The sequence below is a fragment of the Elephantulus edwardii genome, unplaced genomic scaffold (assembly GCF_000299155.1).
Source record: "Elephantulus edwardii isolate Elephantulus edwardi_28Jun2011 unplaced genomic scaffold, EleEdw1.0 scaffold00086, whole genome shotgun sequence".
Taxonomy (NCBI): domain Eukaryota; kingdom Metazoa; phylum Chordata; class Mammalia; order Macroscelidea; family Macroscelididae; genus Elephantulus; species Elephantulus edwardii.
In genome coordinates, this window is record NW_006399836.1 from 388,653 (window position 1) to 411,868 (window position 23,216).

Below are 23,216 nucleotides of genomic sequence, written 5' to 3' on the forward strand. Positions count from 1 at the left end.
TAACAACAACAACAAATACAAATTCAAACAGATTCTTTCAATTTATCTCACCCCCTCAATCCAACAAATTGTACAATCCAATGATTAATCCCTCTTCCCCCTGCACATCCACATCCCTCTGCTTCCAGCCTCTCCCACCCCTCCTGGATCCTTATACTCGTTCTACAACAACGGTCTTATACAATATTTATCCTTGCGGGACTGAGTTAGTTCACTCAGCATCATACTCTCCAGTCCCTCCCAAGTTAGGTAATAATTTACAAAAGCATTACTCCTGCGTGCTGCATAGTATTCCATGTGTGAATGTATCATAATTTCTCAATCCATTCATTTGTGGTTAGGCTTTTGGGCTGTTCCATGTTCTTGCGATGGTAAATAATGCTGCTATGAACATTGGCGTACAATTCTCAGTTTGTGCCTCAGTTCTCATATTCTCAATGTATACTCCAAGTAGTGAATAGCTGGATCATATGGAATTTTTATGTTCAGCTTTTTGAGGAAGCACAAAGAATGAAGTATTCTGAAATTCTGGGGAAAGAAACATTGGAGAAGCTTTATTCCATCATCAACACTCTTGGCACTAGCAGCCAGGAAATCAAAAGATGACTTGGATTGGGAAAGCCTGATATTAAGTACCTCTCCAGAGTGCTGAAGTGTAAAGTTGTCAGTCTAGAGACTTAGGTGCACCTGATCCAGGCCATGTTACTTGCTATGCATCAGACAGCTAGACAAAGAGTAGGGATGACAGAAGAAGAATTGATACCTTTGAGTTGAAGGAGAAGAGTATTGACTATACCATGAACTGCTAGGAAAACAAACGGGTCTGTCCTGGAGAGAGTGAGAATAAATTGTTCTCTGAAGGCAAGGATTTTGAAGCTCAGTCTCAGTTACTTGGGGCTTGTTGTCAAAAGGGACAAGCCCTTGGAGAAGAACATCATGCTCAGAAGGTTGGAGGAACAACACAGGAGAAGACCCTGGATGAGATGGAATGACACAGTGACTGGGACAGTGAGATTGGATCTGGCTAGGAAAGGGTTCTGAGCTTCTGTACATAGGGTCACTATGAGTCGCAGGTGACTTGATGGCACATAACAACAACAACAGCAACAACAATGAGTCTACAATTTACTTAAAAGAATTTAAAAACTAGTTATTCCTATTTGTTGTTATGTTGTTCAAGTTGTCTAGAACTCATAGCAATCCTGTGAAGAACAGATTAGAACCTTGTCCTATCCTGCACTATTCTTATGATCTTGGTGATGCTCAAGTTCACTGTGATTGTTACTGTGTCCGTCCTTGATGAGGAAGGATCAACCCACTGCCTTTCCCAGTATGGTGTCTTTTTCACCGAGAACTCTCCTTTCCTGACAACATGCCCAAAGTATATGAGACAGAGTCTCACCATCCTGGCCTCTAATGGGGACTCGGGTTTTACTTCCTCAAAGACAGATTTGTTCATTGTTTTGGCAGGCCATGGGGTATTCAATACTCTTTGCCAATTATCACTGTCCAAAGGTGTTGATTCTTTCTCCTCCTTCCTTATTCACTGTCTAGTTTTCAGATGCCTAATAAATTAATATCCAGTGGCTTTGAGCAGGTGTGCCTTGGTTTCTAAGCCGACATTCCTGCACTTTATTAAGCATGTTGGCGAGGTCTCTGACAGCATGTCTTCCCCCTGCAGCACGTTGTTTGATTTCTTGACTGCTGCTACCGTGGGTGTTGACTGTGTGTCCAAGTAAAAGGAAACGGTTGATAATGTCTATCTTTTCTCCATTTAGTTTGTTGTTAGTTATTTGTCCAGTGCTGAAAGTTTTTGTTTACTTGATGTTGAGCTGTAATCCATTTTGAAGGCTGTAATCTTTTCTCTTCAAGCCCTCTTTCTGCAAGCAAAGTTGTGCCATCTGCATAACACAAGTTACTGATGCGTCTTACCCTAATTAAAATTTTTATTCCTGTATGAATATTAAAAAAATAAGTGAGCACTTCCAAACTGAAGAGATAGCCTGCCTGTGTCCCTTAAAGTAAATGTTATTTACTCCAGGAGAGCCTTTATCCTTGGAAGGTACTGAACCCCAAAACAGCATTTGTATTTATACCCTGCTTTATCATGAATTCATGGAGCCTTGGTGGTGCATGGCCACACATACAACTACCAACTAAAAGGTTGATGGGTCAAACCTACCAGGCACTTCACAAAGGAAAGATGAGTGCTTTGCTTCTGTAAGGATCACAGTCTTGGGAACCTAACGGTTCTTCTCTGTCCATTAGTGTTGATATGAGCTGGACTTGACTGCAGGATTTGGGGGGGCTGGTGTTTTCATTCATGCCATATTTAAACTTCACAATATTATTCTACGAGGTGGCAATTCACCCACCCTCCCCCATGTCCTCAACATCATTTCTCGATTGTAATATTTACTTACTAATGATTTTTTAGTCTAGAGCAAGAAATTTTTCTCCCTAGTATTTTACATATCATATGTTTTCTTTTACGTAGCATGGCTGCATATTTTTCTTGCTAAGTAATTGTCCATTTATGTAATTGGTGAGCTTGGTGGCAATGACCATAGACATAATGAATGTTTTTAGTAAATTAGCAAATTGTAATTGAACTGCCAGGAAGTTTGTGCTCCGTTTGGCTGAGACCCTGGCCCCCAGAGGGGACTAAGGACCCGTGAGCCCTCTGGTCTACATCTCCTGCCCAAGTGCTTACTGAGAGCCTGTCCCTAGAAAGGGACAAGCCTGAGCCCCCGGAGTAAGCCTCGTTTCTCACTCCAGGATCATCTCTGCCCAGGTCCTGCTGGACAGTGCTGTCGGGGCCGCACTTGGAAAGATGTGATGTTCTAGACATCACCAGTCACTGTCATTTCCAGCTTCCAGCAGCCCAGAGCAGAGCAGAGCAGAGCTGGGCTCAGTGGAGTATTCATGGAAATATATCACCAGGCCCTTTTTCTCAGGCATGTCTTCACGTAAGACGTGCAGTGTGTTAGGTGTCAGCACCACAGAGGGACCAAGGTATCACTGAATGACCATTAGTTTGGGTATTCTCTTTGCGAATCACAACTCTCTTAGACTAAGCTTGCTCAGTGTTAAGTGATGCTAAATAAATGTATGTAATGCTTTTTTGTGTCCTTCTGCTGTCTCCTGTCAGAAATGGAATGGGAAAATAACCAGGAAGGAACTGCATAACATGTTGAATAACAATGCAGTAAAAATCAGTGATGCAGAATTCAAAGAACTCATGGAAAAGCTTGACCCGGAGGCCACTGGGCTGGTCAACGTCAACACCTTCCTGGGCCTGCTTGAAGAAGAGAACAAGAAGGTCAGTTTTATAACAACATGGTCTTTGTTTTCTGGTTTGGTTGTTGTTGTTTTTCCCCCATTGGTTTGCTTGCCAAGTTTGTAGACATTGTGTTTCTTCAGGGAAGACACTGTTCTTCATTGTGTTTCATGCATTGTTGTTGCTGATTATGTTTGAGTGGAGCACGACTCAGAGCAAGACTCATAGTGACCCTGTGAACAAAAGGCCTGGAGGCCCTCTGTCAACCTTTATCAAAGTTCATAGAGTTTCCAGAGGCGTGTTGTTTAGGAAGTGGATGCCACTCCTGCTTTCAAATCTGCCATAGAATGTTATTGCTGTTACGGGCCCATTGAGCCACCTTCTGTTTTCTAAAATGAACCATCATTGGGCCTTGCCCATCATTACTCTGCCTTTTCACCCAGATCCTTCCCATTTCCTTCCCTCCTCCCTCCACCCACCAAACTGTGCAACCCTGTGGTTTCACACCTACCCATCTCCACCCTCCACTCCCTCCCCTTCCCCACTTCAGTTCCCATACAGGTTTTGTTCTGCCCATGAAATGCCCCTCAAAGGAAATCCAAATACACACATGTAAATACAAGAGCGTTTATTCTCCAGAATAATTCCACATGTGGAGACTTTCCCCCTCAGTAGGAAGGTGGCGAGGGAAAAAGCCCCCAGTCCCTCCTACCCAATTGTTTTTAAGGCCTTCCTGGGCGCCACTGTCAGGGCAGGGAGATTGAGATCATGGTTGGTGGGTCAGGGGATCAGTCATGTGGGTCGGCTTTTGACCAGCTGGCTACTTTGTCTGCCTTTACTCTTTTTGTGTCACGTTGACACTAGTTAATTCTTTACTTTGCAAGGACAGATAAGACTTTATCCGGCACATTTGTGTTTGCTTTAAGCTAAGAATTTTTATGGCCCGCTTCTGCTTCTGGTATTAATGGGGTGTTTTTTTTTAAAAAATGGGGTTTATGTTGTCCCCTCAGTTTTACTAGTTATCCTTCTATTTTTACAATAATGGTCTTCTGTTTTAAGACATGAAGACTTTCATGTTCTTCCTGAAGTAAATGGTGCAGGGGAACTGTGGCTTGAGGAGGGCCTGGCCCAGCCTGTCTGTGAGTCATGTCCATGTTAACTGGGAGTTCAGTCCTTTCCTCTCTCCTTTTAGCCTCCGAATCTCACGGGTGGGTGACTGTGGACCCCCCGACCCTGCAGCAACATGCCCCTCGCACCCCTGTCTTAGAGGGGTCTCTGCCAATCAAAGCACCCTGGCTTCCACTCATGTTGTGGTTCCATGATTAAATACTCACCTGCTAACCAAAAGATTGAGAGTTCAGACCCCTCCAGGGCTTCCTCAGAAAAAGAGACCTGGTGACCTGTTTACATTAAACGACTGAACTGGAAAGAACCAAGCCCAGTGCCATGGAGTTGATTCTGACTCAGGGAGACCCTGCGGGGCAGAGTGGTGTGGCCCCCAGAGTGTCCAGGTCCACCTTCACGGAGGCAGACCGCCCCCCAACACCTTCTGCCTGCTGCGGTGTGCCCTGGGGGTCTGACGGGCAGACCTTTGAGTTATCAGTGGGATGCTTTAATCACTGCGTCACCACGGCCCTCCGCCCTGGCGCTCACGGCCCAGGACCTCCACCGCAGCAGTTGTTGGCTGTCATTCATACGAGGTCACCATGCGTGGAAGTCAGCTCAGTGACACCAACAGTGACAACATCCCTGGGGCTCTGATTGCCGAGCCAAGTACAAGGAGAACCTTGGCAGATGATTTTTTCCCCTCCGTGTTTCGTAAGCAACCCACATTGAAGGGCATCCTATAAAAGACACGATCCGTCCTTCATGCCTGGCCGTCGGCTCCCGTACAGAAGGCAGCTCGGGGTCCTGGGGGACAGGGGGAGGGCAGTGCTCTGCCACACTGTGCGCGCTGTGTCGGGATCCACTCCATGCAGAAAGCAGCTCGGTGGTCCCGGGGGGCAGGGGTCCCGGGGCGCAGTGCTTCTCTGCCACACTGGTTCACACTGTGTCAGGATCCGCTCGAGGACCCACAGCAGGGACACATCCTATGCTGCTTCCCCTTAAAAAAGAATAACTGAGCGTTGACACAGGGAGCATCACTTCCTTTACTGTTTATTACTTTGATGGAAAAGTTGACCAAGGAATTCATATTAGAGATGCATCTCTGGTTTTAATAGCTGTTAGCATTTCAGTTTTAAGAAATTTGAACATTAATTTCACGTAACACCTGCAGTCTGCATTAACTGCCCTTGTAGAGTGTTCGTGGACTTCTCCTCGGTCGCAACAGAACCGTCCAGTGTGACTGAGGCTGAGAGAGCCTGGGTGCAGCCTGCCAAGCCCCAGTCTCCCCTGCAGCCTGGCTGGTATCTACAATTCTTCGTGTTCCCCAGAAACTTGGGGCGCTCTGGTTCCTGCAGGGACCCCTCCACACCCTTCTCTGTCCAGGGGGGCCGTCCTGCAGATCTCAGAGTGCCCAGCTCCTTCTGAGAGCCCATGTGTCTCCGGCTGGGCCACACCTTCCCATCAGGGTCCGCCCATGGTGGACAGGTACTGTACCTCCTGGCGCTGTCTTAGACCACATTCTGCTGCTGTTCATTGGGGTTTGGAGGCCTTGTCTTTTCAGAACCGGTGGCTGGTCCTGCTTCTTGGTCTGCAGGCTCCATTGAAACCTGTCCACCTTGGGGACCCTGCTGGTATTTGAAATACCAGTGGCTTAGCTTCCAGCACTTCAGCAATACATAGCCACCACCGTGTGGCGACCTGGGAGATGAGTGGTGGGCGTTGCCTCTACATTTCATCTACATGAGATTCCAGTTAATTTGGCTGCTGCCTCCCCATAGCACTCACTGACCCACACAGCTTATTAGAGTGTCCACAGGACACTATCACTTGATGCAGCAAAAACATTGTTTGATGCTCTTGAACCTCCAGGAGCTGGCACTGAACTCCATAGCAGAGTTTGGCCCTACTGTTTGCAGAAGCTTCTGGAACAGGCTTCATGCCTTCACAGTTAGTGGTCGTCCATGTGCTGAGAGGGATTCGCCTTTGTGTTGGTCCCCAGTGCATGTCATGAGCAGTTTATGGAGAAATTAGACTGAGGACCCAACACAGAAATGATGCACTATTACTTGCAGTAAGTGAAAAAGACTTGAGCCACTTACTGAAGAAGATAAAAAAGAGATAGTGTTCATTCAGCATGAACTATACCTCAATATCCCCAAGAAAGCAAAAATTCTCACACTGGGCCAGTAGGCGACATCATGATCAATGGTACAATGATTGAAGTTGTCAATTATTTCATTTGCTTGGGTTTGAAATCAACTCTATGGTGGTAACAGTCAAGAAACCAAAAGCTGTGTATCTGCTGTCAAGGACCTCTTGTGCCAAAGAGCAGGGATGTCAGTTTAGACGGAAGTGTGCCTGAACCACGCTGTGATGTTTCCCACTGCTTTCTTTGCATGTGTAAGTTGGACACTAAATAAGGAAGACCAGAAGAATCCATGAATTGTGCTGTTAATGAAGAATGCTGGATACCCCATGGACTGTCAAAAGCCCAAAGACACCTCTGTCTTGGAGGAAGGCAGTGCACCCTGGAGTCATGGAGGTGAAATGTCCCCTCATCCACTGAACACTGTCAGGAGGTCCCAGTCCTTGGAGAAAGACATCGTGCTGGGAGAAGTAGAGGGTCCTTGAAAGAGGAAGACCCTCTCAGCACAGACTGCAGCTCTGGGCTTGAGTGTGGGGGAGACTGTGAGTTTGGAATAGGGTAGGGTGAGTTTTCAAGCTGATGTTCATAGGGTCACTAAGATTTTTATTCCAAGCTTGGGAGCAGGAGTGGCATCCACTTCCAAAATAGTTTGCCTCCAGAAACTCTATGAACTTGGAGAAACGATGAAAGTTATCCAAGTGTTCAGGTCTTTTGTTCATAGGGCTGTTATGAGTTGTCTACGACTCGACATCACTTAACAACACCAACACCAACGCAGAGTGAGCTCTGTGGGCCTGGTGGATAGGATGTTACCAAGCCCAAGGTGGATGATTTGAATCTGCAGCCCTCAGGCCTGGTTTTAATTCTTTTTGGTCAAACAGTCTTCTGAATGGTATAACACTGGTCTGTCCACTTGCTGTACAGAGCTAACTCATGGTTGCTGTGATGATAAACACTGTGACACTGATGTGCCAAATGTGTTAAAGGTTACCCATGGTGGGCAGTGTTTGGTGGAGCTCCCCTATTAAAACAAGCTTGGAAGCAGGGGTGGCATCCACTTCCACAATAGCTTGCCTCCAGAAACCCTTGGAGAAATGATAAAAGTTATACAGTTGTTCTGATCTTTTGATCGTAGGGTCGCTATGAGTCGTCTATGACTTGATGGCACTTAACAACAACAACAACAACAACCACCACAGCATCTTACAACCACTAGAATATTTTTAACATGGAAGAACCCACTACCTTATTCTGGAAGCAAATGCCTGAGTGGACCTTGATGCTCCAGGTGGCCACGGTCAATGCTAAACTTTAAGGTTTTTAAAGACAGGGTGACAGTCAATGCAGTCAGGAGGCAACATTGCTGACTACAGGTTCAAGTTGTTGACAGTTTGGTGTAGTGAAAACCCAAAGACCTTCAAGAATAATAACAAGCACAGCTCGCCAGCTTATCACCGGCAGGAGGAGCAGCCTGGACGGCACGCGTGCTGTTTCTGACCCCTTCTCTGCCACGCCAGGGAAATGGGGAGCCACAAGGAAGAAGGCCTGCTTTCCAAGGCTCTGCTGATTTGAGGCAATGCCACAGGGTCACCCCCTTTCGTTAGTGACCTCCACTCCCATGTCAATGTGGTGTTTCTCCCCCAAGCACCACCTCTTTAATCCAGCCGGTGGGGCAAGGGGATGTGGCAGCGTTCAAGGCTCGAAGACCTTTGCTCAGACTACTGCTGCAGCCAATGACCCCAGCAAGACGCCGGGGCAGTCCTGGGAGGACCCCACCATGGACCACAAAGGGCCTGGGATGACGTGACCAAAGAGGGCATGAATGGATGGGGGGAGTGCGTTCTCAGGTGGTGTGTGTGACTTCAAGTGATTTGACAAGAATGATGATGATGAAATTTCAGGAATTAATAGAGCTGTTGACATATGAATGGAGCTGGACACAGAGGACACCTGGACCTCAGCGTAGATGGCGAGGACGTTGTCGAGCCACAAGGGAAGAGCTGCTGAGGCCAGAGCAAGAGCAAAGAGCTGAAAAATGGCCCTGAATGGAAAGAGAGGGGGCAGAGAGGTGTGTGGTCAGGGAGGATGGGAAGAGAGGGGGCAGACTGGTGTGGAGTCAGGGGTTACCAAGTTCTTTGCAGACCTCACCAGTTTTCTGAAGAGTGAAGAGATGGACCTGAACCCTGAATGTCCTTCCCTGGGAGAGAAGGATGCTTAGTGTTTGAAGTGTTTGAAGCCCAGAAAGAAATCTGTGAAGAAAGAAAAAGGCTTTGCAAACAACCATAGACATTCATGGTCCTGCCGATGCCTCCACCTGCCCACAAGGATGCCCAGGTCCTGAGGCATCACAGGAGATGACATTGACGCCCCAATAACATTTCGTCAAGTTCATCAGTAGAGGTTGGTCACCCTTTGGTCCTTCCAGAGGGACACAGAGTGGAAGGCGAGAACCCCGATGTGGATCAACAGTGTGGAACAGAGGATAGGAACGTGTCTACCCAAAAGTTTAAAAAGGGGTGAAACCCAGCAAAGTTTAAAATGAAGTAAAAATGCCAAAATGTTTTATGATGGTAAAGTTTGCATTGTAGCCTTGGAATTAAATAAGAAAAATCCTTCTTGTGCAGCTGTGCTGTGTATTATAGTGTCCACATTGCACATTAACAGTTTTTAGATTTTATGTTGGTTTACATTAAAAATTTGTATGCCTTGTATTTCACACACTCCTTTATTCACATTGTGTTTCATACGATCATTCCCGTGTTTTATAAAACCAACTGCCATTGATCTGTGCCCACTGTCACCTTGTACAGAGTCAGGAAGACCCTCATGGAGGTGGGTGACACTGGCTGTGTGGTGGGCTCACACGTGGCCATGATCTCGAGGGTGGGGCAGGCCCAGCTTGTGTTTTGTTCTGTTGTACACAGAATCACGAGTCAGAACTGACGCAAATGCCTCTCACAACGACAGGAACTTAGTGCAACTTCAGTACCTTGTGCAGCACATCCTTGTGGCATCAGCAGTCCCCAGACCCCCCAGCACTCCTTCTGTCCTGCAAACTCCAGTGCTGCTGGATACATTATACATTAGCCTGGGTGGTGGTGGTGTCAGGTGCCGTCGAGTCAAGTACGATCCATTGTGACCCCCAAACAACACATCTGAACCCTGTCCTATCATGTGCTGTCCTCACATCTCCTGACACACTAGAGCTGACTGTGGCAATCACCATGTCAATTCACCTGTTCAGAGGTCTTCCTCTCCTTCGCCAACACTCTACCTTTCCGAGCATCACGTCCCTCTCCAAGGAATAGCCCTTCCTAGCAACATGCTTGAAATACGTGAAACCTCAGCATCCAAAGCAATGGTGTCACTCTGGAGACTAAGGTGCATCTGATACAGGCCATGGTCTTTGCAATCACTTGTTATGCATCAGAGAGTTGGACAATGATCAGGGAGGATAGAAGGAGAATTGATGCCTTTGAGCTGTGGTGCTGGAGAAGAGTATTGAGAATACCATGGACTGCTAGGAAAACAAACAGATTCATCCTAGAGAGGGTTAAACCAGGCTGCTCCTTGGAGGCAAGGATTCTGGGGCTTCATCTGACATACTCTGGACATGTTGCAAGGAGGGACAGGTCCTTGGAGAGGGACATCATGCTTGGGAGGGTGGAGGGACAGCGTAGAAGGGGAAGACCCTCTATGAGATGGATTGATTCAGTGACTGGGGTAAACGGGATGGGTGTGTCAGAGGCAGTGAGATTGGCACAGGACAGAGCACAGTTTAGGGCTGTTGTACATAGGGTCACTATGAATCGCAAGTGACTCGACAGCACATAACAATAACAACAACAACAACATCCTTGCCTCCAACGATCACTCCAGCTGCACCCTCTCCAAGACATATTTATTTGTTCTCTTGACCATCTGTGGGATGTTCAGCACTCTTCTCCATCACCACCACTCAAAGGTATCAATTCTTCTTCTGTCATCTTTATTTATTGTGCAGCTCTCAGATGCATTAGAAAGTGATTGGAAACACCATGGCCTGAATCATCCGCACCTTAGTCTTTAAAAATGACATCATTACTTCTCAATAATTCAGAGAGGTCCCATCTGCAGACTTGCCTAGTGCAAGACATTTCCTGATTTCCTGACTGCTGGTACAGAGGGTGTTAACTGTGGATCCAAGTAAGATGAAGTTGTCGACAGTTTCAATCTTTTCTCCATCTTTTCTGATGTTGCCTTTTAGTCCAGTAGAAAGAATCTTTGTCTTCTTGGCATTAAGATGCAATACATATTGAAGGCTATATTCTTTGATCCTCTGCAACAAGTTCTTCAAGTCCTCCTCACAGCAAGCAAGGTTGTGTCATCTGTATAACACAGGTTATTGATGAGTCTCCCTCTGGTCCTGATGCCACACTCCTCTTCATAGAGTCCAGCTTCTTGAATAATTTTCTCAGCACAGATTGAACAGGTGTGGAGGATACAGCCCTGACACATTCCCTAATTTTAATCCAGTGTTCCCTTGCTCTGTTTGCACAACAGCCTCCTGGTGTAGGTATGGTTTCACACGAGCACAATTACGTGCTATGGGATTCGCAGTCTTCTCAAAGTATTAGAATGTGCAAAGAGCTGGAATTAGAGAATAAAAAGGGAAGAAGGTGCTCCAAACATCTGAAGCTGAAAGAACTGAAAAATAGATATGTCTCAAATCACAATATGGAAGGATGCTGTGTGCAGTATATGGAATGACCCAGAAAGCATCAAAAGAAGATGGAGAGAATACACAGAGTCACTGTACCAGAAAGAATTGATTGGCACTGGAAAATTTCAGGAAGGACCGTATGAGCAGGAGCCAGTGGTAATGAAGGAGGAAGTGGAAGCTGCATTGAAGGCATTGACAAAAAATAAGGCTCCAGAAGTCGGTGGGATACCAGTTGCCTAGATGCACTTACCTATCTGTGCCAGGAAATTTGGAGGACGGCTGTCTGGCCAATGGACTGGAAAGGGTTCTTACTTATTTCTATTCCCAAGAAAGGTGAACTTTCTTATGCATTCTCATTCCCAAGAAAGGTGAACCAACAGAATGTGGAAACTATCAAACAACATCATTAATATCACATACAAGCGCTGAAGATCATTCAACCATGGCTATAGCAGTACACAGGGGACTGCCAGAGTTTCAAGCAGGATTTAGAAGAGGCCGTGGCACCAGGGATCTCACTGCTGACGTCAGATGGATCCTGGCTGAGAGTGAGAATACCAGAAGAATGCCTGTGCTTTATTGGTTATGCGAAGGCGTTTGACTGTGTGGATCATATCAAGTTACGGCCAACAGTGAGAAGAAGCCTGTGTAGGCAGTGGCATGTATTTATAGGGTATTAACTTACTGAACTTGTGTATGACCTTGCCGGATGTTTTCGGGTGTTACTGAGTCGGCTTTGACCCGTAGTGACCCTGGGTCCAGCGCCGTGAAGCCGGACCGGTTCTCTGCCATCCTCACAACTTCTGTCATGCGTAAGCCCATTGTTTCCATCCCCAGGTCCGTTCCCCTCATACAGGGTCTTCCTCTCCATCACTCACCGCCCCCCCCTTTTTAAAAAGCATGATGTCTTTTTTTTAAAGCAGAATTGGCCTCTCCTGATAAGATGCCCAAACTGTGTGAGGTGATGTCTCCAGAAGGCACTGAAACTGAGGTGCCCCTTGCCCAAGGCTTGGCCCTTCTCACAAGCATGTAAAAGCTGGGTCGGGAAGGAGGAAGGCTGAGGGATCTAGAGTGTTAGTGAAGAACATGGGAGATGCCACGGGACGCCCGAGGGCCTTGCCAGGTGCGTTAGCTGAGGCTCAGAGCAGTGCGTGCAGTGTCTCGGCCCTGCAGTCACTACAGCACATGCTGTTGTGGGGGCCGTTAAGTCACCCTCCCCTCATCACGACCCTAGGAACAACAGGTCAGAAGCGTGCCCCGCCTGCATCCTCTCTGTCTCCGATATGCCCAAGGTCACTGTCCCCCCAGGGTCAGTCCATCTCGGTGAGGGTCTTCCTCTCTTTCTCTGCCCCTTGCCCCTTCCAGCATGGCGCCTGTCTGTAAGGACTGGGTCCTCCTGGCAGCCTGCCTAAAGTACAGGAGGTGAACTCGCGCTCCAGGAGCCCGTTGAGCTTCCTGAGCGAAACAGAATGTGCTTATGGAGCATGAAGGTGGAGAACTCAATGGGAGCTATTATTGCAAGATGTCTGGGCACGCTCCCTTAATGTGGAAGGCGCATAACGTCCTATTTTACAGGAAGTATTATGGATGTTAAACAATGCGTGGCTGTATTCTATCTGTTCTCTTTTAAAACGGGAGCATAAAATTAGTTATATTTTAATCTCTGTTGTATTTCATGTGAACATTTAATGTTACCAAAATTTCTGCTACATAATGCTAAGATCCTGAATCACTGGGCCCTGCTGTGGTCTCATCGTACTCACTCACAGAATAGTCGCTGAGTTGGAATTAACCGATAGCTGACTCCTTGCATTGGCTTTTTGAGGCTGGAGAGAGCAAGGAGGAGATCGCTCATCTCCCTCCCCAGGAGTGACTGACGGACAGGAAGCACAGGAGAGGCGTAGCACCTGGGTTAGGGGCACACCTCGCCGTGGGCCAGCCCCTGGGCCTGTGCTGGGTGCTCCTTCCTACAAACGTGGTTACAGTGAATATCATGGTATTTGCTTTCTTGCATTACTGACTATTTCTTGAGTATAAATTTCTAGAAATATTACTCTTGTTGTTATGTGCCATCGAGTCACTTGTGACTCATAGCAACCCTATGTAAAAGAGCCCTGAACCCCGCTGTGTCCTGTGTCAACCTTTTTGTCTCTGACACATCTACCCCCATTGCCCCAGTCACTGAATCAATCCATCTCATCAAGGGTCTTCCTCTCTCCTGAGCTGTCTCTCCACCCTCCTAAGCATGACGTCCCCTCTCCAAGAACCGATCCCTACTTGTAACATGCCCAAAGTATGTCAGACGGAGCTTCAGAATCCTTGCCTACAAGGAGCAGCCTGATTTCACCTTCTCCAGGACAAACTTGTTTGTTCTCTTAGCAGTCCATGGTGTATTCAACACCCTTCTCCAGCACCACAGCTCAAAAACATCCATTCTCTTTCTATCAACCCTATTCACTGTCCAACTCTCCAATGCATAGCACGTAATTGTGAAGACTATAGCCTGGATCAGACACACCTTAGTCTTTAGACTGACGTCGTTGCTCTTCAGTTCTCTAGAGAGGTGCCTGACAGCTAACTTTTCAATATAACTCATCTCTTGATTTCCTGGCTGCTGGTACCAAGCGTGTTGATTATAGAGCCAAGCAAACTAAAGCTGTTAACAATCTCAATCTCTTCATCATCCATACTGATGCTGCCAATTGGCCCAGTGGTGAGAATCTTTGTTTTCTTGATGTTGACCTTCAATCCATATTGAAGGCTTCAGTACTAGGTCAAAGAATATTACAGTGACTGCAGCAATGGGCTCGAGTGTGTCAGAGATTGTGAGGATGGCACAGGATAGGACAGGGCTCAGGTCTGTTGTCACTGGGTCTCTGTAAGTAACATAACAAAAATCTTATCAAGCATGCAGGATTGTGTCACCTGCATAACACCTGTTGTTGATGAGTCCAGTCCTGATGCCACATTCATCTTCATAGGTTCTAACTTCTCAAATGATTTCTTCAGCATCCAAATTAAAAGGAAAATGAAGAAAGAACACAACCCTAATGCACACCATTTCTGATTTTAAACATTGCAGTGTTCCCTCGCTCTGTTCACACATCAGTTCTTGGTCTAGGTATAGGTTTTATTATGAGCATAATTAAGTATCCTGGTATAACTCTAGGTACAGATAATCACAATTTGATATGAGTCACAAAGTCAAATGCCTTTGCCTAGTCAATAAAATACAAATAGACATTCTTCTGGTATTCTCTGCTTTCAACCACAAACCCACGTATCAGTAATAATAGCCCTGATGCCATAGCCTCATCTAAACCCAGCTTGAAGTTCTCTTTTGGGGTACTGTTCTAGCTATTTTTAAAAAATCTTCAGCAATATTTTGCTTACATATGATATTAATGATACTGTTCAATAATTTCCACATTCTGTTGACTCACCTTTCTTGGGAATGGCGACAAATCTGGATCTCTTCCAGTCCGTTGACCAAGCAGCTGTCCTCCAAATGTCCCAATGTAGACTGGTAAGCATGTCCAAGGATGCATCTGTTAGTTTAAACATGTCAGTTGTGACACTTCGATCCCTGGGCCTTATTTTTTTGCCAAAGCCTTCAGTGAAGTTCGAACCTTCATTAACAATGGATCTTGGTTATATGGTACTTCCTGAAATAGTTCAGTGTTGACCAATTCTTTTCGGTATTGTGATTCTATGTATTGTTTCCATTTTCTTTTGGTGCTTTCTGCATAATTCAAGATTTTGCCCATAGCGTCTCTCAGTATTGCTACTTAAGACTTGATATCCACCACCCCCCCACCCCCACCCCCGGTTCTTGCAACCTGAGAAATGCTCGGCATGTGCTTCCCTTTTTGTTATCCAATTCCAGCTCTTTGCACATTGTACTATAATATTTTGCTTTGTCTTCTTGAGCTGCCCTTTGAACTCTTCAGTTTACCTCTTTTACTTCAGCATTTCTTCTCGTTTTAGCTTCTCCATGTGCTAGTGCAATTTTCAGAGTCTCTTCTGACGTTTATTTTGGTTTTTTCTTTCTCTTTAGTCTTTGTAATGATCTTTTGCTCTCTCTTCATAGGCGATATCTTTGATATCATCTCACAATTTATCTGGTCTTCAGTGCTTAGTGTTCAGTGCCACAAACCTGCTCTTGATACGATTTTTAATTCAAGTGGTATAGACTAAAGGTTGTATTTCAGTTCTCACTGACTTATTTTCATTTTCTTCAGCTTCAATTTGGACTTGCATATTAATAATTGATGGTCTGTTCAACAATTAGCACCTAACTTTGTTTTTTTGACTACTACTACTATTGAGCTTCTCCAATGATTTGTTCTAATATTTGCTTTCCCATCACAATAATTATTAGTGCATGTTGATTGGATTAGTGCCTCAAAGTTGCGTTAATAATTGAATTTTTGTTGTTGTTGGGTGCCCTTGAGTATGATTCATAGTGACCCTATGAACAGTGGATCTGAACTCTGACTTATCCTGTGCCATCTTCATACTTCCTGACCCAGGAAGCCTTATCATCCTTGCCTCCTAAGATCACTCTGGCTCCGCCCTCTCTAAGATACATTTATTTGTTCTTATGGTAACTAGTTATTAATGCAACTTTGCTTACTGAAAGTGAGGAGGACTTGAAACACTTGCTACAGATCAAAGACTACAGCCTTTATATGGATTAAATCTCAACAGCAAGAAGGCAATCAATCCTCGCCACTGGGCTGAAAGACAGCATCAGGATACATGGAGAAAAGATTGAAATGGCCAGTTGTTTAAAGTCAGCTGTCAGGGACCTCTCCAAATTACTGAGAAGCAGTGATGTCTGTTTGGAGGCCACAGTCTTTTCAGTCACTTGCTATGCATCTAAGAGCTGGACAGTGAATAACAATGACAGAAAAGGAATTGATGCTTTTGAGCTGTGGTGTTGGAGAAGAATACTAAATATCCCGTGGACAGCCAAAAGAACCAATAGATGTCTTGGAGAAGGTGCAGCCAGAGTGCTCCTTGGAGGCAAAAATGGTAAAGCTTTGTCTTTCATACTTTGGGCAGGTTGCTAAGAAAGGCTATTCCTTGGAAGGGGATGTCACGCTTGAAAAGGTGGAAGGTCAAAGGATGATGCTCAAAGAGATGGATTGACACCGATTTCAAAAGTGGGCTCAAATGTGTCAGAGATGATGACGATGGCACAGGATAGGGCAGGGCTCAGATCTGTTGCTCATCAGATAAGGTGTCAGTGTAAAATTAGCTTTCTTAGCCATTAATTACCTTAGCCCTCTCTGGGCTCCAGCTAGTTTAATTGCAGACACATGGTCTTGCAAATCATCAGCACCTGTGTGACTAGGTAGAGCACGAGAGAGCGAGAGAGAGCAAGAGAAAGCGAGAGATAGAGCGAGAGAGAGGGAGAGAGAGAGAGATAGAGCGAGAGAGAGGGAGAGAGAGAGCGTGAGGGAAGGAGGAGAAGGGGAGGGGGAGAAAGGGCGGGGAGTGGGAGGGGAGGGGACTTTCCCACACTGAGCAGCAAGGCTTGAAGGAGACTGGAGCAACTCTGTTGAGAGTGAGACCTGTGGCACTGCTGTGGAAAATCTGTGGAAGGTTGTAGGCAGAGGATCCCAGAGATAAAGGCCACAGTTAAGTGCTTTTTGCGGTTCTTGCTGGATGCTTGAAGGAGAAGCTGACATGTAACTGCTCTGAGGTGAACTTTACTCGATGATTTGGATTTGACTGCTGAACTGAAACCAGGACCTTTCCTGATTAAGGAATTGTGCTTTGCTGTTGAACTGACTTGGGACAGCTGGACTAAACCCTGGATTTGCATTGGGTGATATTCTTTGCCCCCTCTGCTCTCCAACTTACTTCCCTAATAAGTCCCATTCTCAGTACAACAGTGGATAAACGAACCTCTTGCTGCTGGTGTGACTCTAGAGGTCCCGTGGGGCTGGGCTGTGGGCTCTTTATCTGCTTTCTGCTCTGAGGCAGTGAGAGGCTGTGCTATTCTCACCCCCTCTAGTCCTTTCAGAGAGAAGCTCGTGGCCCTGTGCCCCCATGTCCCGTTTTCTGCTTGCGTGGCCTAGGGTCACTCTAAGTCATATTTAGCCCAATGGTAGCCACTGTAGCAACAACAACAATCTTATTAAAAGACCCTCGAAGGCAAAATACCATACAGAAAACTTGGATCAGGCTCCCTCTCCTTTTTCTAAAGTTTTGTCCAGGTTGACAGTCGGCTTGCTCGTCCCTGCATTCCCATAACCAAACATGCCTCTCACTCCTTCACTCTGCTCTCATTTAGTTTCTGGCTGATGGATTTTATTTAAAGAAGAAATGAAATGTGTGAGGTGAGCGTTTTTGTTTTCAGACTGGAGGGCAGCCTAACTTGTCCAAGGTTCCGAAGCCACTGGTTAATCAGGGACAAGCCAGGATCAGTCGGGTTCCTCCGCTTCGACAGCTCTGATGGTCTCTTGGCAATGTTCTTTATTAATATGCTTTCTTTTTCCTGATTAGGGAAGAAAAGGACCCCCCAGTCCAGGCGCTCGAGAACCTCTCCCGCAGGCCTGGGACTCGGTAAGGGCCGCCCTCTTCCTCTCTGGGAATGCCTTTCTGTAAGAGTGTCGTCACCCCTGGTGCAGACGTACAGTTCAGTAAAGCCCTGTGTGTTTGCACAGCAAGTAGAAGAAATTGTCCGGGTGGCAATCGCTAGGAGCCGACAGGCCTTTTACAACATCCTGCGGTGCTATGACCTGGGGGACACCGGCTACGTCAACCTGGCCGACTTCAAGAAACTGATGTGTACCTTCTGCCCAGTGCTAACGGGAGAGCAGCTACGAAAGTAAGTGTCTTGGTGACAAAATCAGTCCCTTCAGGTTCCTTCTCAAGCGTGTTGGGTAGTCTGAAGCCTTGCCCTGTTTCTTCCTTCATATTCCCGGGGACTGCTGAGAAGAGCTGCTGTCGATGAGGTTCTGGAGCGGCCTGTGGGTTCCCTGCTGCTCTTGCCACAGTCGTGGAAGATGTCCCTGTGGTCGGCCAACACTGAGTTGATCACAAGTCCCCAGGGTGGCACAGACAGGGTGGTGCTCCGCTATTAGCAAAGCCAAGGGAAGCCCTCCATGAGGCGGAGGGACGCACAGCCACGCCGCTGGACGCGTGCACACAGTGACCATGACATTACCACAGGCCTGCGATGACTCAATGGCAACGAACAACTGTAGCCAGACCACACGGGGCCAAAATAGAGAAAGGCTTTAGAGCGTGGGCTCTGGAGTCCTGCAGTCCAGGCTGGGCCCGAAGGCCTTGGCTGCAAAAAGGGAGGTTGGTGAAAGGTGACGTCAGGTACCACGGTGTGGTCGACTCACAGACAGCAAAGCACAATTCCTTAATCAGGAAAGGTCCTGGTTTCAGTTCAGCAGTCAAATCCAAATCATCGAGTAAAGTTCACCTCAGAGCAGTTACATGTCAGCTTCTCCTTCAAGCATCCAGCAAGAACCGCAAAAAGCACTTAACTGTGGCCTTTATCTCTGGGATCCTCTGCCTACAACCTTCCACAGATTTTCCACAGCAGTGCCACAGGTCTCACTCTCAACAGAGTTGCTCCAGTCTCCTTCAAGTCTTGCTGTTCAGTGTTTGTCTGGTGTCTTTATTCCTACAAACACTTGGCGGAGGCTGCTGGACCTACCTGTGGCTTGGGCCAGGTCAGGCTGGACCCAGGACGAGGTGGGACACAGATGGTTCCTGGCTTGAGTGCCTGCATCTCAGAGCTGCTGACTGAGACCAGAGATTGGGGACCACCAGTGTCAGGCGTGGCAGCAGACCTGCTTCAGAAGCTTCAACAGGGAGATAGCCTTGGTGACACATCACCATATAGAGTGATGGGTCACCCCCCCACCTCCGTCCCTGAGGTCCTGCTTGGTCCTGTCACAGATCTCTGGTCATTTGTGTGTGTGTGTGTGTGTGTGTGTGTGTGTGTGTGTGTGTGTGTGGTCTGTCACCCCACCAAGACCACGAAGGGTCTTTGTCTTTCCAGCCACACCTGCTCAGGCTTCTTGGGTGCTGAGGGTCTGGATACACGCCGTCCCGCAGACGAGGCGTGAGGGCTGTGGGGAGTTTGAGATGGAAGCTTCTCCAGGCCACTCTCCTGGCATCACCAGCCTTTACCTGTCTCAACTGCAAACCCAGTGCTGTTCACACCCCAAGTCCTTTAAAGCAGCCCAGTGGACAATGGTCATGCACTTGGCTACTGATAGAAAAGCTGGCTGTTCTCACCCACCAGCTGCTCGGCAGGATAGAAGACCAGGTGATTGGCTTCTGCAGTGATCACAGTCCAGGCTGTCCTCTGGGGTGCTTCTGCTGGGTCCCACAGGGTGTCATGGAGTGCACCGGACAGCGTACAGCACCAACAGTGACTCACAGAAGTTACAGCTCGCGCCGCTGAAGTCATGAGCCCAGCGGAAGGCTTGTAAAGAAACAAATGCAGGTCTCAACTAACAGTGAGTCGCAGAAGATACAGCTCACGCCGCTGAAGTCATGAGCCCAGCGGAAGGCTTGTAAAGAAACAAGTGAAATTCTCAATACGCGCCTGTCCACGCCCTCAGCCAACACCTTAGACATTGCTAGAAAACACACAAATGCCCAGCCACACACTCCACCTGCCGTCGGAGCGTTGATACCACCACACAGCACAGCCTCCAGAAAGGCCTGCGGCACCAGGGGCAGGAGGGTGAGCGTCGTCACCTGCTGCTGTCAGGTGGCCTCGGGGCTGTGCGTGGCCCCGTGTGTTTGCAGTGACCAACTTCCAGACGCTGAGCGCCGCTCCTTCTCGGCCAAAGTGCCTCTGGGTGGAATTGAACCAGCAGCTTTCCCGTGAACAGCCATGTCCATAACCATTTGTGCCACTCGAGGACTCCGAGGGCGCGTGAGATCTGAGTGCTGGAGTGAGGTGTCCTTGACCTTGCTGATGCCCAGAAGTGTCCCCAGAGGACCCCCGGGGTCACTGCCTGGGTCCCTGATGTGGGGCTGTGGGGCAGGCACAGGGCCACACCCATAACCGCCGTGCTGCACTGACTTGTAAATTTTAACGAGTGTGTGATTTTTTAAAATTCTCAGGCACTTTTGTTTACAAGTTTGTTTTCATTAGCACATCCAATTTTTATAATTAAGAAAATGTTAACAAACAAGATGTTATGAGAGAAAAGAGGCAAGCTCTGCATTGCTTTAAGACGGACCTTGCCATGCTGTCTGCACCTTTCTCTCAAACATCTGCACTCTGGAGGCCTACTGATAATGAACTGTGCTGTCAGCTCAAGGTACAGGGTTCAAATCCACCAGTCTCCTCCCGTGCCGTTTATAGCCTCTGAAAAGTCTCTTGAGGGTCAGCTGTGGCTTGGTTCCAACTTAACAGTACTCAACAACAACAACAACAACAACAGAGTTCCACTATAGATAGCCCTGTGGTTCTATACCCAAAATTCCAATTATAAAAGCACCTTTTCATGTCACATCGTTATCCAGTTATGTACAATAAATTTACATATGGACAGAATATTGAATGATCTAGGAAATACTAAAAGAAGGTGGAAAGAGTGTACGAAGTCACTGTGCCAAAAAGAAGTGGCTGACGCAGAAGAATTTCGAGAAACCACATACGATCAAGAGGCCATGGTGAGGAGTCCAGAGCAAAGGCTGCACAGTGGAGTGGACTTGGGGGAAGGGATTGTAATACAATGAAAAAATTTTTCTTTTACTTTTCAAAGAGAAGAGCGAACTGGGGGGAGGGGTGGGCAGGGAGAAAAGCACAACAGTGAATGGAAATGCAAAGTCTCTGTACATTTTCATTAAAATTAATAATAAAAGAAAAAAGGCAGTGGTGATGAAGGAGGAAGTGCAGGCTGCTCTAAAGGACTTCACAAGAAATAAGGCTCCAGAAATTGACGGAATACCAACATATTTCAACCAACAAATGCTGCCCTGGGCAAGCTCACTAGGTTGTGCCAAGAAATCTGGAGGACAAGTACCTGACCAACTGACTTGAAGAGATCTATATTTATTTCCATTCCCAAAAAAAGGTGACCTGACAGAGCATGAAAATTATCAAACAGTATCACTAATATCACACACTCGCAAAATCCTGCTGAAGAATATCCAGAAATGACCGGAACAGGACATTGACAGAGAACTACCAGAAATACAAGCTGGGTTTAGAAGTTGTGGCACTAGAGACATTATTGCTAATATCAGATGGATCTTGGCAGAAAGCAGGGAGTACCAGAGGAATGTGTATCTGTGTTTCATTGATTACGCAAAGGCTTTTGACTGTGTGGATCACAACAAACTGTGGCTGACTCTGAGAAGAATGGGAATCCCAGAACACTTGATTGTGCTCATGAAAAGCTTATACTCAGATCAGGAGGCAGTCATCAGAACAGAGCAGGGAAACACTGCATGGTTCAACATCAGCAAAGGAGTGCGTCAGGGACTCTGTTATACTTAAGTTTGCTATGGGCCAGAGGCTACTCGTCAGCACATAACAACAACATCCTCTCATAAAACTCACATCACAAGGCAGCAGGTGCTTCCATCTCCCTGAAAGCCTTCCCACCCTCCACCTCACCCCTACGTGACCCCTGTTCTCCTTTCTGTCACGAAGGGATGTTTTACATTTTTGAGGACTGTGTGTAGCAGGGTGCAAGTGAGAGGTCCCTTTTGTGGTCTGGCGTGATGACTCTGAGGTTTGTCCCCGTTACATGTGTCGAGGGCTCATTCCTTTTTTCCTGCTGACCAGGGTCTGTACGTGGGTCACCACAGCTGCAGTGTCCCTTCACCTGCTCACGGTTCTTTGATTTGTTCCTGGTTCTTGGCTATTATAAAGCTCACATGCATATTGCTGCATATCTTTGTGTCAACATTCACCTTCATTTCACTTGGCCAAATAGCAAGAAGTCCTGGTAGGGGAGGGCCTTTCTGACTGCTAACCAGCAGGTCGGTGGTTCAAGCCCACCAGCGGCTCTGAAGGAGATCAATGAGGAGTTCCCTCCCCTAAAGAGCCCCTGCCCTGGGAACCAGAAGGAGGGTTGCTGTGGATGGGAATCCTCTGGAAGGCACTGGCCTTTTGGAGATAAGCGGCAAGTAGTGGACTGGCTAGTTCCCGTGGCCGTTTGAATCAGTGGCAGGCTGGCTTGCGAAGCCACCACGCCCCTTCCATTCCCAGCCCCAGTGGACAAGAGCCACGCTGAACTCTGGGAGGAGTCAGTCCTCTCCGTTTGCACTGTTCTAACGAGTGTGCTTTCCTTCTTTCTAACCTTCAGACTCTGCAGTAAGTTTCTGGAGGTTTCTTCAGGAAGAGTCCTTTACAAGAGACTTTTGGCGAGCCTGGGAATTAATGACGTGCCTCCCACCTCTCCCGTTGCTGTCCCAAAGAAGCAGCCGTTAAGTGAGCGCGTTCAGAAAGACCAGCAGCTGTGGGTGGAGCCTTCCGAGAGGTACAGCAAACCCAAGGAGGGCCGTGCTGACGTCCCAGGGCCCGGGAGGCCTTCAGTCAATATTTGCTAGCTAAATGAGTATTTTAATATTTTATCATTTAAATAAGAAAGTCGGCACACTCTCCACAGTGATCAGACTCCACGTGTTCACTTTGGAAACCAAATTGCTAAAGTCCAGAAGAGTCAGGGACTTGGGCAGGCCATGCACCCACTCGGGGCTAAGCCTGGGCCGTGGCTCCAGAACCAGCCGCTCAGAGAGCCTGCACTTAAACAGTGACCCACCTGCCTTCCCATCGACGCTCCCCAGAAACTCAGACTTCCTGCCACCCTTAGTACTTACTACAAAACTCAGCCATTAAACTCCTCCTCACTCTCTAACTTGGATGATAGACTTATTAAAACGATTTCCAGACTAAATGGTAGTGATAAAACACAGTTAGTAGCGCTCTGAAAAGGCAGGCTAATGAATATTCTCGCTCCTGTTGCCTTTGAAAAATA

At 47.2% G+C, this 23,216-nt stretch overlaps 1 protein-coding gene across 1 annotated transcript in view; it reads left to right on the forward strand.

Annotated features, from left to right (window-relative positions):
* The window catches only part of EFCAB6 (EF-hand calcium binding domain 6), a 415,417-nt gene that overhangs the window by 211,425 nt on the left and 180,776 nt on the right, over positions 1–23,216 (forward strand). Inside the window, exons 11-14 of the mRNA XM_006890171.1 lie at positions 3,152–3,322; positions 17,752–17,811; positions 17,913–18,076; positions 22,545–22,718. Of these exons, the coding sequence (XP_006890233.1) occupies positions 3,152–3,322; positions 17,752–17,811; positions 17,913–18,076; positions 22,545–22,718 (569 nt within the window). The remainder of the gene's footprint in view (positions 1–3,151; positions 3,323–17,751; positions 17,812–17,912; positions 18,077–22,544; positions 22,719–23,216) is intronic.